The sequence below is a fragment of the Peromyscus maniculatus genome, chromosome 1 (genome assembly GCF_049852395.1).
Source record: "Peromyscus maniculatus bairdii isolate BWxNUB_F1_BW_parent chromosome 1, HU_Pman_BW_mat_3.1, whole genome shotgun sequence".
Taxonomy (NCBI): Eukaryota; Metazoa; Chordata; class Mammalia; order Rodentia; family Cricetidae; genus Peromyscus; species Peromyscus maniculatus.
Genome location: NC_134852.1, coordinates 143,142,357 through 143,157,662, shown reverse-complemented (window position 1 = coordinate 143,157,662; position 15,306 = coordinate 143,142,357). Strand labels below are relative to the sequence as shown.

At 54.7% G+C, this 15,306-nt stretch overlaps 1 protein-coding gene across 1 annotated transcript in view; it reads right to left on the bottom strand.

Moving 5' to 3' along the window:
• Positions 1 to 1,268: 1,268 nt before the first annotated feature.
• Positions 1,269 to 15,306, bottom strand: part of Lhpp (phospholysine phosphohistidine inorganic pyrophosphate phosphatase) — a 100,073-nt gene continuing 86,035 nt past the window's right edge. The window contains exon 7 of the mRNA XM_006976954.4: positions 1,269 to 2,322. Within this exon, the coding sequence (XP_006977016.1) occupies positions 2,226 to 2,322 (97 nt within the window). The 3' untranslated portion in view covers positions 1,269 to 2,225. The remainder of the gene's footprint in view (positions 2,323 to 15,306) is intronic.

Below are 15,306 nucleotides of genomic sequence, written 5' to 3'. Positions count from 1 at the left end.
AACTGGGGGAAAACAAACCGCAATATCAGCTACCCATTCAGCAGATTCTGAAACCGACACTTCGGGTAGGAGGGGGTACTGTCCCAGAGGCCCCACAGAGAAGGCCACTGTCCTTTGTCCTGTCCCACTGTGGACAGCACGGCTCACCATTGCCAGGTGTAGTAAGGAATGGTTGGAGATGGTTGTGTTGCCCTTTGAGTCAAAAGCTGGAGGTTTGGCTCACTAGATAGTGATGTCAGGAGCTGGTGGGACCTTTAAAATGTGAAAAATCTGCCGGGCGGTGGTGGCACATGCCTTTACTCCCAGCATTTGGAGGCAGAGGCAGATCAGTCTCTGAGTTCAAGGCCAGCCTGGTCTATAGATTGAGTTCCAAGACAGCCAGAGCTACACAGAGGAACCCTGTCTTGAAGAAACAAAACCCAACCAAACAAAAAAGTTGCTGGTCCTGAGGTCAGATGGGGCGTGTCCTCAAAAGGGACATCCCCTCTGTCTTCCCATCTCACCATGGCAGATTCCATGAGGTCTTTATGAGACTTCAACTGAGGCTGGTGCTGTGCCCTCCAGCCTCCCAAACTGGGCCATACAACCTGCCCTTCCCTCTTTACTTCCTTTTTTTCTTTCATTTTCTGTTATATTTTTTGTGACAGTTTTGCCATGTAGCGCAAGCTGGCCGGGAATTTGTGACAATCCTCCTGCTTCTGCCTCCTGAGTGCTGGAATCAGGAACACGTAACCCCACCACACTTAGCCTGCCTCTGGTATTTTGTTGTAGTAATGAAAACTCAGGGCTGGTGACGCTCAGAAGGTGCTTGCTGCGCAAGCCTGATGATCTGAGTTCGAGCCCCCAGACCTGTGTAAAGGTGGAGGGAGAGAACCAACTCTAACAAGCTGTTCCTCTGATCTCCACAAGTGAACTTATGTCATGCTTGTACAAGTACACACACACACACACACACACACACACACACACACACACACACACACAAATAAAACTGAAAATAAATTCTTGAAAAATATGAATCAACATAGGAGGCAGTGCTGATGTTTGCCTTGGTCTGTCTTTTTCCATTGGAGACGAAGAAACTCTCCTTGACATCTCTTAGTCTCCATGTCTTAATTTCTTAAAAGGGTCAGAGCAGGTAAGAAGTTCCGTAGCTTTGCCCCTCTACTGTTCAGTGGCAGGGACAGGGTTGGAACCTAAGAACCTGTTTGGGGCCTGCTCTCTCTACCCACTTTGGACACTTACCAACAAAAGCTGAGTCAAAGGTGGACTGTTGAGGTCATGTTTATTGAACCATAATTTGTGCTGTGTACTGGGCACAGCCAATTCAAGTCTGTCCATCCCAACTCCAGCCCATTCAAGTCTGTCCATCCCAACTCCAGAACATTCAAGTCTGTCCACCCTAACTCCAGCACATTCAAGTCTGTCCATCCCAACTCCAAGGTACTTTCTGTGTCGCAGCCTTGCTGTAGAGGTGGACACTTCTGCTCTGTGGGAGGGTATCTTCAGTTTCCTGAGAGCTCCCCAGCCTGTGTCTGGGTAACTCATGGGGACAGGAAGAACAGTGGGCTGGCATGGTTTGCTGAGGGAAGGGGGAGGGGGCAGACTGCTCATCAGGCGCTCTGACTGGGGCCAGGTAGAGCTGTGAGTGGTGGGCAGGCTGGCTCAGCTTGGGCTTCCCGCATTGTGCAGGGCAGGCCCCTGAGTTTTCTGCAGGCTCCTCACTCACATCAGAGAGTTCAAAGAGGAGTCAACATGCCTCATCCAACTGGATGGTGCCAATCAAAAGACCATGTGCCAATGGTGACTGAAGGAATTCAGGGACTCAGGGGGACCTTCCAGCCCATGTCTGAGGGTTTCATTTTCTGGAGGCCTGACAGGTCTCTTGCTTTTACCTTCCTGGAGGTCACTAATGTAAACACGACATGGGCCAGGGAGGTGAGCAGGCCATACAGGTAGGGAACAATCCTCTGCCCAGAGGCTGGGGAGGGAGGAATGCTGACAGGCAACTAGTAGAGGGACGTTGAGGAAGGGGAGGGCTGGCTCTGGCCGAGGGACAAGCATCCCAGAACTGCCTGCACCTGCCCATGCCAGCAGCGGGCAGAGGGCAGGGCGGGCAGAGCTTTGGGTAGCCTGGGGCCTGGAAGCGTGGGGGAGGGGGGCACAGCAGTGGGAAGAAGTGTGGGCACAGGGTGGTGCACTTGTCCACGGCTCCGGAAGGCCTGTCACTTGCCCACGTGCTGCAGCAGCAGGTCCACAGCCTCCGCAAGGTTGTCCACGTACCCGTCAGCCTTCACTTCTGGATGATGCTCATCGGCAGGCCTGGAAGACAGGATTGCAGCTTAGTCTGGAGGCGGACGGTCCACGTTTGTTATTACTGTGTACTAGAGCCCAGGTAACATCATAAAGAAAAGACGTCTGTGTAGGTCCATGTTTTAGAGACTGAAAATCCCACCTGAGTCCCTCGCCCAGGCCTCATGGAGAACGGAAGGACAGTGTCATGGAGGGAGTGTGGTACAAGAGAGTATTCAGGGGTCAGGCTTAAGCTTTAAAAACTCACTACTAAGCAGGTGCTTCTTCCTCTCAGTGCCTGCAAGAACCACCCCCGACCCCTCCTGAAAACAGTAACTCAGTGAGCGTCCCCAAGACCCCAAGTCATTCAAGGTCCCACCATGGTCCCACATGGTCACACTGGGTACCAAGCCTCCATCACACAAGCCCTTGGGGGACAAACCACACTCAAACCTTAGCAGCCAGAGACCCGACAATGGCCTCCTGAAGCCACTGCCAGCTGGCCACGGTGAACCTGCCTCCCAGCATGTCGCATGGGCCTGGCTTTACCCCGAAGGAACCTCCATGCTGTCTGCCCTGTGAGGCAGCCAGGGCTGTGGCTCCCCCTGTGCCCTCCTCTGCCGTCTCTCTAGGGCACACACACACACACTCCTGTCTGCCACTCCACTCCAGAGTAACCGCTAGCCTTGGCTCCCTTCTGCATCTGGCAGAAGAATCACCCGGGAAGAGCACCCTGATTGGTAAATTGGGGTGCTGGTCTGGTACATGTGCTTTCTGGGAACGGTTAGGGGTATTGCCAATCAGAATTCTTCCCTTCCCTGATGCTCTGGGGTGCCGTGCACTGCCCAGTTCTTGGAGGCCCCTGCTGCCTCATAGAGATGCCAGGGGCTCCTGGCAAAGCCATTCTCTGACTGGGATGCTGAGGACTAGGACCTCGCCTAAGCCTTCACCCATTTATCTGGCCGCGCTTGCAGTCTGGCTGGACACTGACCTGGTGCAGAAGCCTGGGCACTCAATGTGGTTGAATCTTGAATTCAGAATGGACTCTAAGCAGACAGCAAGGGTGGGGAGGGCCCGGGTGGGCTCATCTTCACAGTCCTCTGAAGACGTGTGGGCCTCATCCCAGGCACCATGGGCAGGCAGCCTTGCCAGGGAAGTGAGCCAGAGTCTCATCTTGGCCACCAGAAAGCCCCTTCCTTCCCACTGTCCCCGGGCTTCATGGCTTCGTGCTGCTAAGCAGTCAAGTAGGGTGTGGCAGGAGGAGGGCTAGCCTCTGCAAACCTCCCACTCGCTACTAAGGGACATGCTGCTGGGATTACCCTAGGCCTGACTCACACGTCCTCGGAACTGCAACATCCTGCAGTAGTCTGTTATTGCACCCTCGAGTCTCCACCCAGCCTGAAGGAAGTGGTTCAGTTGCCTGAGAATAGCTAAAACCCACGGTGTCCTTTTCAGATATTAGATTCTGACAATTCTAGAACACTAGCTTGGAGGTCACATCCTGGAGGGAAGGGGTTTTCCTGCAGCTGCCAAGGCCCTGGACTAGAAGGGACCAGAGGAGCCTCTCTCCACAGGGAAGGGCGATAAGAAGAGCCTAGCTCCGTGTTCACGGGCGGGGGTGGGGCTGGGGGGTGGAGGCTGTGCAGAGAAGGAAAGGAAACAGCCAGGATTTGAGGGTATGATGGGTAGCCAGAAGGTCAGGGAGTTCGTGAAAGGGTCCAAGGCCTGAGCTCAGCTTCCACCCTTGTGCTGGGGATGACGCAGGACGTCTCTCTGCAGCAGCTAGCCCCGGCCCTCAGAACCTGTCTAGAACTGGGGCAGAAGCAGCTTTGCCAGCCATCTGGCTCACCTGGGGACGACTGTCTGGAATCTGGAGCTTAAGGGCTTACCTGGGAGAGGCCCTCCTCTCTCCCTGCACAGCAGTCCCCGGTGGGTCTCACAGAAGCTGCAAGATCGGGTCAGCCTCCACCAGCATGGCTGCCATCCTGCCCTCTGGTGGATTCCTCACAAGGGAAAGGGGGTATTTTCTGGCCAGGCCAGACTGGTTCCTTCCAGCTTGCCCCTGCCCCTCCACTGGATCCACTGGGTTCTCTTCAGTCTGGCCTCCTTCCCTCTCTCCTGCAGCCAGGGATGTCCCAGGATGCTCACCTGCTCCGGCCTCTCCCTTGAATAGACTGCTGAGTGTCTTAAATGCCCGCAGCCCAGACCCTCAGCAGAGTTCCATCTCGTCCCCCTCCCTCCACACGACAGCCACCAGCCTCAGACATTCCCCCACACATATAGGCCATCGTCCATGCTAAGTTTCAGAATTCTTCAATCCACCCTTCCTCCCTTCCTTCTTGAGATGGTCTCACAGGCTGCCTTCAAACTTAGAGCAATCCTCCTGCATCAACTGTTAACCACTGCCTTTCTTTAGAATGCTCAACCTCTTCCCCCCGCCCCCCCCCCCCCCCGAGACAGGGTTTCTCTGTGTAGCCCTGGCTGTACTGGAACTCACTCTGTAGACCAGGCTGGCCTCAAACTCAGAGGTCCGTCTGCCTCTTCCTCAAAGGCGAACACCACCATGACCAGGCCTAGAATGCTCTTGAAATTCGCTCTATGGGAACTCCTACATGGCCTTCAAGACTACACTCCCATACGCTACCTCTGACCCTCACTGTCTATAGAGTGTGGCGCTCTCTGAGCATACAGAGCTTGTCCCCTGTCCCGCTGTGACCGGACAACACCCTGCTTCTCCACCTGCCAGCGATGGTGCTGCGTGTGCTTCCTAGAGGAGGGGCCGAGTTGCTCACCCTCTTGTCCCCCCCGAGCAGGGTTGGCCCTCAGCATCACCCAGGAAGTAGCTGTCACCCAGTGAATGAACAAAGGGCTTGGGAGGCGGGGTGCTGCCTGTCATTAGCTATTCCTCCCCCACATGCCCCAGGAGCTGAGTGCAGGGAAGGGCTGGGGAAGGGCAGACACAAGGCGGTTCTGTGCATGCAGCCCACGGGCCAGCTTCACAGGGATGGGCTTTGTACCCAGTGGAGGAAAATGGCACAGGGACCCAAGCAAAGAAGTCCAGCAAGGACAGCCTCCCTCCCGCTACCTCCACCTCCTGGGCACACAGATGTCAGGAGCCCGTCGAGGGCCTCCTCAGGGGCAGCGCTGCCAGGGGGTTCGCTCCTGCTCTCTGCCAGTCACGACCTGCTCCCCAAGAGGCAGGGCAGGGTTCTCATGACCAGGGGGGGGCATGCATTCTTGTCCACTGCTTTGGACCAGTTGGGCGGGCTGCCCCTGGTGGCTGAGGCTAGGTCCTGGGGCTGCCCAGGGACAGAGCATTCAGTGACCTGGGAACTGGCATGGGGTGGCGATGCCAACTTTAGGCCACAGTGACGCAGCTGGAGGACAGAGGGTATCACTTCATGGGGCCAGATGCAAAGGGCATTTTTACATCTGAATGTGGGTGGGGAAGGAATCTGAACTACCCGGAAGCCGGGAGCCTGGAAACCAGAGACTGGCTCCCACGAAGGCCAGGAGGATGGGGCTGGGAGACCTACCTCCTCTGGTCTATAAATGCAAGCTGTTCTGGAAGCCCATAGGGGACACCTCTCTACTGGGCATGTATTCAAAGGCTTCCTGCTGTCTACCTGCTGGCTCAGAACACACATGGTCAAGACACAGTTCCCTGGGCTCCAGAGGAGCAGGCAAGAGGCCAGGTCACCTTAAACCCAGCCAGTAGCCAAACCCTGGCCTGTGCTTGGCTGCTGGTCGGTACCTGAGGGTCAGTGATCTCCCAGGAGTGTACCTGGGTGGTCTGCATTGGACATAATTCTCAGGCAAATGTTCCTCTTCCTCTGTTTTCTGTTACATAGCACTGGTCCTAGGTTCTGGAGGTGGGTGCTGAAAGTGTGCCCACAGTTGGGTGTTCCTGCCCTGTCCCTTGGGGAAACACTGGGTTATGAATACTGATTATGAACATACTTATGTGGACATCCTTCCCATGGAGCCCATGTCCTCATTCAGCTGAGGCCTCTCTGGTGTCCACTGCACTTAAGGCCTGGTGGCTGGGAGACATAAAAGGGATTTATTCCTGTCACAGCCCTTGGAGGGCTGGGCCTGCCTGGTACCTAAGTTCATGGTACCTCCAACCTCAGGCACTGGCGATTGCTCTTGTACCCTTGCAACCCTCGGCCCAAAGCCTGTATCTCCAGCCCTGTCTCTACCTGACATCAGCTGAAGCCACCATGGACAAGGCTTCATCAGGATTCTTCATTGGCCTGGAGCAGTCTGAAGGTTGGCCACACGTCAAGGATGAGGGCCATCACCCAGCTCCAAGCTCCAACAAGAGAGGCTGGCCAATGGCAGGCCTGGAAGAGTCTTCCTGAGGCCCCTACTGAGGTGTCTTGGTTACTGTAGAGGCTGTAGAGACACCATGACCAAGCAGCATATAAAAGAAAGCATTTTGGGGCTGGAGAGATGGCTCAGTGGTTAAGAGCCCTGACTCCTCTTCCAGAGGACCCAGGTTAAATTCCCAGCACCCACATGACAGCTCACAGCTATAATTCCAGTTCCCAGGGGACCCGACACCCATGGAGATAATAATTATACCAATGGGCATAACTTTTTTTTTTTTTTAAAAGCATTTAATTGGGGGCTTCCTTATAGTTTCAGAAGGTTAGCCCATGATCACTGTGGGAGAATTCCCACAGAGCTCCACCTGGTCGGCTCCAGAGTGCTAGCACCTCGCCTTAATCCACCTCGTGTTTCTCTTGTTACCCTCCACGTGAATCTTGTCTCGGAGTCTGGCTGACGGTGCAAAGCCTCCGCAAGTTTGGTTGAAGAACCCGGGACACGGCAGGGATTCTCCGGCGTCAGTTACTCTGCACTTGGCACCCTCCCTGGGGGAAGCTTGCACGAGAGGTGTTGGGGTGTGAAGATGAACTTGCTGAAGGGCGTAAACTGGAGAACAGTAAAAGGGGTCTTTGCTAAGCTACGGTGGACCAGTCTTAGAGACGAATCACCCCTGCAGCCTCTGTCTCTCGACTCTGGGGACCTGTGTGAACCTACGCCAACACCCGGTATACAACAGATCATCCTGGTGGGAAGTATGGCGGCAGGCGTGCAGACATGGTGTGGAAGCAGTAGCTGGAAGCCTACATCTATCTTACCAGCAAGATGGAGGAAAAGAACAGAGAGACTGGCCTGGCATGGGCTTTGGACACCTCAAACCCCACCCCCAGTGACACACCTCCTCCAACAAAAAGGCCACACCTCCTAATCCTTCCTAAACAGTCCATCAACTGGGAAACCAAATGTTCAAATATATGAGCCTGTGGGGGCCATTCTCATTCAAATCACTACGTTAGGGCTGTGGCTCCGTGACCACTGAAGGGAGTGGAGACATCTATGGCGGGTACCTCTCTTGCAGTCAGAGTCCTAGTCAACACAGGTGACCAAAATGTTCCATCTCTTGGCAGCCCAACAGAGCAAAAATGTGGCTGGGGTCTGGCCCAGCGTGCTGCCCGATGCTCTGCCATTTTGGCTCTGAAGTGGGAGCATCCCTTCCACGGACACCCCTAGCAGAAGTGCAGTTCAACTGAAAATGCTGTACACTTGGAGGGCCAACCAGCCCAAGCCCCAACACCTGCGCTTCTCCAGGAAGAGATGGGGCTGAGGAGGAGGGCGGGGCTCCCAGCCAGCCCCTTGGGCAGTGGTGAGGAGCCCCGTCTCCCAACACTGTCCAGATGAGCTCCCGTTCCCATCCCCCTCCCGGGGCTCCAGCTGGCTGTTCTCACTCCACCTCCACCAGGGCAAAAACCCGTCAGAATGTCAGCAGGGCTAAGGGTGGGATGGGGACCTGTGTCCCCAACTGAGACACACCCTTCCTGCATGTGGGCAGCCTATGCTGGAGGCTGGGCGCGCAGCCCAGAGACAGGAGCGGGGCATGTTGTCTGTTCTAGCCCCATGGCTTCCTGGGAGTCCCTGGTGGTCTCAGACCCATCGACAGCTGAAGACCTATCTATGGTGGGGCAGGGCTGATCTAACCAAACTCCCCTGAGACAGACAAAGCCTCAGGGACCCAGAGCCCACCCCAAGCTCTCCAACTGGGAGAGATCAGACGTCTCCCCTAGCAGGAGGTGGTGCTTGTCAGGCCAGTTACAAGGGCACTGAGCCCTGGTGGGTAAACTGAGGCAGGGAAAGGTATTACCAGAGGTCTCGCACATTTTCAAGAGCCACAGACTCAGGCCAGGGTGCTGGCTGTTCATCAGGTATGTGACATCCTGGCCTCTTGCCTGCCCCACTGGGCACTAGGAAACTTGTGAGTGATTTCTGAGCTGACAGGTAGACAGCAGGAAGCCCTGGTGTGTCTAGTGGAGGGGTGTCCCTTATGGCCTTCAGAACAACTTGGATTTATAGTCAGAGAAGGCAGGTCTCCCAGCCCCATTTTTCCAGCTTTTGTGGGAGCCAAGCGTGCTGGTGTCTTAGATTCCCCTTAACCCAGACCCAGAGGTACCCTTTTCTTCGTTACCGCTGACCCTGTGATGTGACACTCAGAGCCCTGGGTTGTGTGTGGGGAGATGACTCGTCAGTCACCGTGTGAGCTGCACTCTAGGTCATTAGGTCCTCCACCTGTGTGGGTGAGGACCCTGCAGACCCCCCCCCCCCCCCCCCGTGAGCTCTGTCTAGCACCCCACGCAAGTGTGGCCAGTGTCTCCAGGGACAAGGAACAAGAGCTCAGGGGCTGGGGACAGCCCAGAGCCCCAGCCGTGATGGCTCTGGGTTGGCAACATTTCAACCTAATCTAGATCAAGGCTCCTCTGAGTGGCCCCTCTGGGAGTTGCTATTGAGTTTGGTGACCTCTGGCTCGCCCTCGATGTCTGTGGCAGGGACCTCTCCCGCCTTCTACCTTCAGACCAAATCTCAGCTGAAAAGTGTTTGCAGCTTTGACCATGAGGTGAAGAGAGCCCATAGCTCACAAAAGCTGACAAGATGGAGGTCTGGAAGCCTCTAGGAAGGGCCACCAAGAGCAACTTAGAGTCAATAGGACTAGAAACCAAAGTCAGACCTGACGCGCTGGATAGAGCAGGCAGCTGGCAGCAGAAAACGGGCAGGGATTTTGCAAAGGACAATGTTACCTACTGCCTGGGATCACCCTGTGGCCTGGCCTAGTCATGACTTAGTTCAACTGATGACCACCTCTCGACAAGGACCCAGCCCATGGAGCCACCTGAACCTACTCCACACAGCGGACAGCTTCCGGTAAGGTTCCCAAATCCCACAGATGGCAGCATATGGTGAGTGTGGGCAGAGCAGGAACCAGCTGTTGGTGTGATGGTGGTCTCCTAGGAGACCTCCTTGAAGTCCCTGGCCATGGCTGGAGTATGAAGGAGGTGTCCTCAATTTGTATGTCTACTGAAGATCTTTAGAGTTTCTGGTTGGTAACTACAGAGCCCTTCAAAACTAAAAGCCAGCCAGGTATGATGGCATACACCTTTAATCCCAGCACTTGGGAGGCAGAAGCAGGTAGATAGATCTCTTTGTGTTTGAGGCCAGCCTGGTTGACACAGTGAGTTCCAGGCCAGCCAAGGCTGTTATTTCATGAGATCTTGTCTCAAAAACCCAAAACAAACTAAACAAAAACTAGACGCTACAATCCGGCTTCGTGAGCACTTTGGTAGACCCAAGAGTGGACAGAGGCTGTGGGCAGCCACACAAGGAGACAAGGCAAGTGGCTCCTGTTTGTCCCACCTCCACCTGTCCCTAATTCTCACTCGTGCGCCGGACACCCTTCACTCAAGTGCATTTCCAACCTACCCATGTAAAACTTGGGCTGAGACTCAATCCCCAGGGAACACGCCATGTCCAGCAGGCAGTTTTCCTTGAAGCCTTCCCAGTCCTGGCCTCCTTTCTTAGGTACCCACTCTGTGTCCCTGGCACTCACACTGAGCACCTTTCATCCTTCTAAACTGCATGGTATCAGTCATGGCCCTGCCCTGCCGTCAGTGATCTGCCTTCTCAGGGACACAGGAGATCCTAGAAGGCTGGCTTTGACACCCGCGAGTCCTTGGACAAATGGACATCCAGAGCCTTCTCTCTTGGTCTGTGGAAGTGAGCTGAGAAGAGCCCCTCCCGAGGCTGCAGGGGGATGAAATGGCTGGGACGAGGTGTGCCCACTGCAAGTGCTGGACCTCGGTGGACGTGCTGGATGGAGAGAATAGACGCTGGGGCCCAAAGCTGGAGCTTGATCCCAGGTCGAAGACTGATGAAGGCCTGCTGTACTGGGTGGCTGCTCCAAAGTGCCTCTGCTGCCTGTTGTCCCTTAGCGGGCTCCGGCCAGAGTGGGCAGGGATAGCTTCCAAGCCTTTTGGGAACTCACACTGGACCAGCTACAAGACTTGTAGCCAGGTCTTGAGGCCAACATATTTCAGCGGAAAGCATTTTCCTTAAGGGGCTCTCAACGGAACCATGCAGCTGTAGGCTGGTCACACCAGGGGCTAAGGGTCACAAGGGCGCGATGCGGTTTCTAAGTAAGTCCCTGGCAGCAGATACTCAGGTCCTGCAAAGACCTGTGTAGCTATGCCAGGAGAGAGGTAACAAGGGACTCTGGATTTCCCCTAAGACAGAAAGGGCAGCAACTAATACCTCTTGGGTCCCCAAGCCAATGAGAAGTGCTGTTCACAAAGTCATTTTGAAAGTCTATCCCGGCCACCTTGTACGTCCGGGACCTGGTAAGAGGACTTGCCCCAAATAGCTCCTCTGTCTTCACAGCAGTTAGGGGAGGAGGCACTACTGCCCCATCTCACAGCTGACAAACCAAGGTTCAGAAAGGGTAAGTGGCCTGCCCAGGGTCACAGAGCTGGTGTTGAGAGGTTGGTTTGGCCGGGCGGTGGTGGCGCATGCCTTTAATCCCAGCACTCGGGAGGCAGAGGCAGGCGGATCTCTGTTAGTTTGAGGCCAGCCTGGGCTACAGAGTAAGTTCCAGGAAAGGCACAAAGCTACACAGAAAAACCCTGTCTCAAAAAACCAAAAAGAGAGGTTGGTTTGGAAACATATGTAGCCTGGTCTAGATCCCATGGGGATCCAGGGCTGAGCTGTCAGGTGATGGACAACGGTCACTTGGAGGCCGGCAAAGGCAGGGGCTGGCAGCTGGCTTGGGACAGAGGAACCTCTAACAGCTGTTCATGTTTTGATGAAAACATGGTAAGCACCTGGTATGTGTGTTTGGATTTAAACAAGTTGGTCCCACGCCTTGCCGAATGCAACAGCTGAGTCCCTGAGTGATCAGGGCCTCTCAGAAAAGCCACTCTGCCCTCTCAAGCTGGCTTCCTGAGGCTATACCCCAAAGCTCCGAGTCTCCACAGGGTGCCAGGATCGCAAAGGCATGGAGAAGGGGCATCCTTGCTGGTCTTGCAGCTGGCTGGCATCACTGAATCCTGTCACTTGAGGACCTAGTGCCATGGGAAGACCTCGGTGACTGAGCCAGGGATCCTGTTAGCAGGCCAAAGAGAGGTTACCAGGGCTTGGCACCCTGGGAGAGGGGACTGATACTCCTGAAAACAACTTGCCCAGAGTACCAGGAGGGCAGGGTTGGAACCTCTGTCCTGATCTCTCTGCTCCCAGTGAGCACCCCCCTCCTTCAGAGTGTTTGCTGCTGGTGAGCAGGCCGCTCCCTGGGAGTTCCTGCTCCATGCAAGTGTGACCTGAGCTTAGCAACTGGCTTCCTGACCTCGTGGCTCTCCAAGGACTTCTGGTGGAGCAGCCTCTGCCTCTATCACACCTGCTCACTGACGAGTATTAAACCGGGAATCCAGGTGCCGAGAGTACCCGAGGGGGACACAGGCCACAGGAGCCACTAGGCAATATCGGCAACAGCATGCTCCAAAAGCCTCGGTCAAACCCCACCCTGAGCGGGCTGCCCCTCTGAAGCGCATTAATACAGCGCATCAATAACTAAGGATGCCTATGAGTGATAGGCTGAGCCAGCACTAGATAGGAGGACAGACTGCCTGTGACTCCACCCTATCCAGGGGCAGGAGGGCTCACCCTGCTCATTCCAGATACACCAGCATCTCTGATGGAGAGACACTGGCCTGAGTATGCGGATCCATGGAAGGCCTGGGTATTTCTGCTAAGAGTTAATTCTAAAGCAACATGGAGTTTGGTCTGTGGCAAGTTCTCGGTAAATCCTTGCTGAATTAAAAGACAAACGCTCTAAGGAATTCCAAGGATGTTTAGAGCAGCTGTGCCCTGCAGTCCACAGTAAAGAGAGTACTCCCCTGCAGGAAAGCAAGTCCAGTGTGGTGTATCTGCTTGGTAGGATACTACACAACTCTGAAGAGGAGTCAGGATGAGTAGACAAGAGTTAAATATTACAGGGCCACAGTTACAAAGATTGGGAAATTAACAATTGTCCCAGTGAGGCCATGGTGAAGGCACACTTAAGCTGCTTGGAGGTGGCTTAGGAAAGCACACGATGAGGACAACAGTGATTCTATTCTACACTGCCACTTCTCCCCAGAACCAGTATCAGGCTGCAGAGTGATAGCTATGGATGATTGATTGATAAATAAAACACTGATTGGCCAGTAGCCAGGCAGGAAGTATAGGCAGGACTAGCAGAGAGGAGAATTGAGAGAACAGGAAGGCGGAGAGGAGGAGACGCCAGCCTGCCATCCAGGGAGCATCGTGTAGAGGCAGCAGGTAAAGCCACGGAACATGTGGCGATATATATATTAACAGAAATGGGCTTAGTATAAGAGTAAGAGCTAGACAATGGTAGGCCTGAGCTAATGGCCAAGCAGTTTAAATAATATAAGCATTTGTATGTTTACTTTCTAAGTGGGCTAAGGAACTGCTGGGGCTTGGCGGGACCCAGAGAGAAAAACTCTAGCTACAAGTGATGATGATGATGATGATGATGATGATGATGATGATGGAGATGGTGATGATGGTGATGATGACGACGACGACAACGACGACGATTTGAGACAGGGTCTCACTATGTAGCCTTGGCCTAGAGCTTACTATGTAGACCAGGCTGGCCTCAAACTCACAGAGATCTGCCTGCCTCTGCCTCCTGGGTACTAGGCGTCAAGGCATGTGCTACCACACTTAGCAAGTTTATTCTTTAGCCTCAACCAGGACCAGGGCAGTCCCTTCTGAACCTGTGGCTTGACAACCACGGGAGGAACAAGACTGGCTAGTGCTGGCCCTGAGGGCAAATACTTGCCTGGGTACAACAGATGCCATGTGCTCTGCAGACCACATCCAATTGTTGCAGACAGGGCCAGGCCAGGTAACCTCAAGGCGGACATAGATCAAGTACCCAATGTGAAAATATCTGATTTGTGACCCAAGGGGTTGAGACCCACAGGTTGAGAACTTTAGAGCTTTAGAGGCTTCAGGTCAAAGAGCCAGCATGGGGGGACACGGGTCCCAGACTAGCCCTGATGCTGGAAATAACCAGAGGGAAAAATCTATCAAGCCCCCAAACCTGACAGGGTCTCTATGGTGCAGCCCCCTAGCTTCCAAGTGAGGAACCTTAGGCCAAGAGAGGGCAGATACTGTTGAAGAAGACTGTACCCGAGAGGTCAGAGCCAGCCCTTGGGCACATGAGCCTCTCTGCCACCCCTAGGTGAGCACCTGAATAGGAAGGGTGCCCTCTATTCCCTTCCCTAGCTACTCTCCTGGACACATGGGAGGCTGGGCAGACCAGTGCAGTTTACCTTCATGCCTCTGTACAGATGAGAAAATTGAAACAACCCCAGAGGGACCAGGGAGGAGGCCAGCATCCTACCCATATTTACTTAACACCTCCTGTACCGGGCTCCCCGAAAAGCTAACTAAACCACCTCCTTAATCACAGGCCAGAAAAGTCAGCTCGTAAATCAGCAGAGCAGTAGGGTGAGGGGCCATTCAGCTTGGGCTGGGAAGCCAGCCCGCCTGAGGTGGTGTGCCCCACACTGGGCCAATTGTGTCCATGGGGGACCCTGTCCAAGCTGCCTGGGCTCCTGGCGGGCTGCCTGGACGGCTCCTGGACAGAATCTTGTTTTCTCCAGTTTTCGTCCCTGACCAGGAGGCTGAGCCGCTCCGAGGAGCATTTACTCAATGTAGCTTTGCCCCTCCCTCAAAGGCCTGCCTGCCATCCCACTGTGCCTAGGAAGCCAGAGGCCAGGCCAAAGGAGGCTGAGATCTCCTCCTGTCACCCGCTGCTTGCCGTGAGTGGATGGTGGCAGCAGCGGGACTCTGTGACCCTCAGAAGGGTGCCGGGGTGGGGGGTAGGGGGGGAGACTGCACGAGGGGTTGGTGACAACAGGCTGGAGATTCTAGGTTGAGCTTTTTCCTGAGTTTGGAGAAGGCCCCGGAGATTAGCTTCCGCTTATCCCCCTCTGCAGCTCCCCTCCATGGGTCTCACAAGGGAAGCCCCTCGTTAGCTTTCAGTTTGGTGCATTAGGGATCAGCCCTGCTGAACTACGAGGATGAGCAAGGCTTGTTGGGGGCTGGGTGACAAGGGGAATGGGACACCTTCGTTAGGGTGACTTGGGGGTGATCCCTGGGAAGCAGGCCCAGGGGCACCTCCCGTTCTAGCTCTTCCTAGGTGAGGAATGGTCGCGCCATCTCTCATCCACTCTGGGCCTGCTCTGTGTCAGGTCGGGTCCCGAGCACACTAGCCTCTGAGGCTTTCTGCTGTGGGGTTAACATCCCACAGGGCTTGTTTCCGCTCCCTGCCCACTTTACTTCCTGACTCATTTAATTTGCTTATTCTCCTCTATAAATGTGTTTGTTTCGGGTGGAGGTGGGGGGGGGGAAGCACACACCTGGGGTTGTCTTAAATTGTCCCTAAATGAAGTTCCTCAGAGGGGAAACCCTAGTGTCTAATTGCCTCCAGGGATTCTTGGGAAGGGCTATTAGCCCAAGATCAGAACTGGTTTAGGTGTTCGGTGGAACCCCCGTGGACGCAGACAAAAATTCATGCCAGTATCAAAGTGGGAGGCAGCTGATCAGGGTGAAGAGGGAAGCTATAGCACTGAGGGC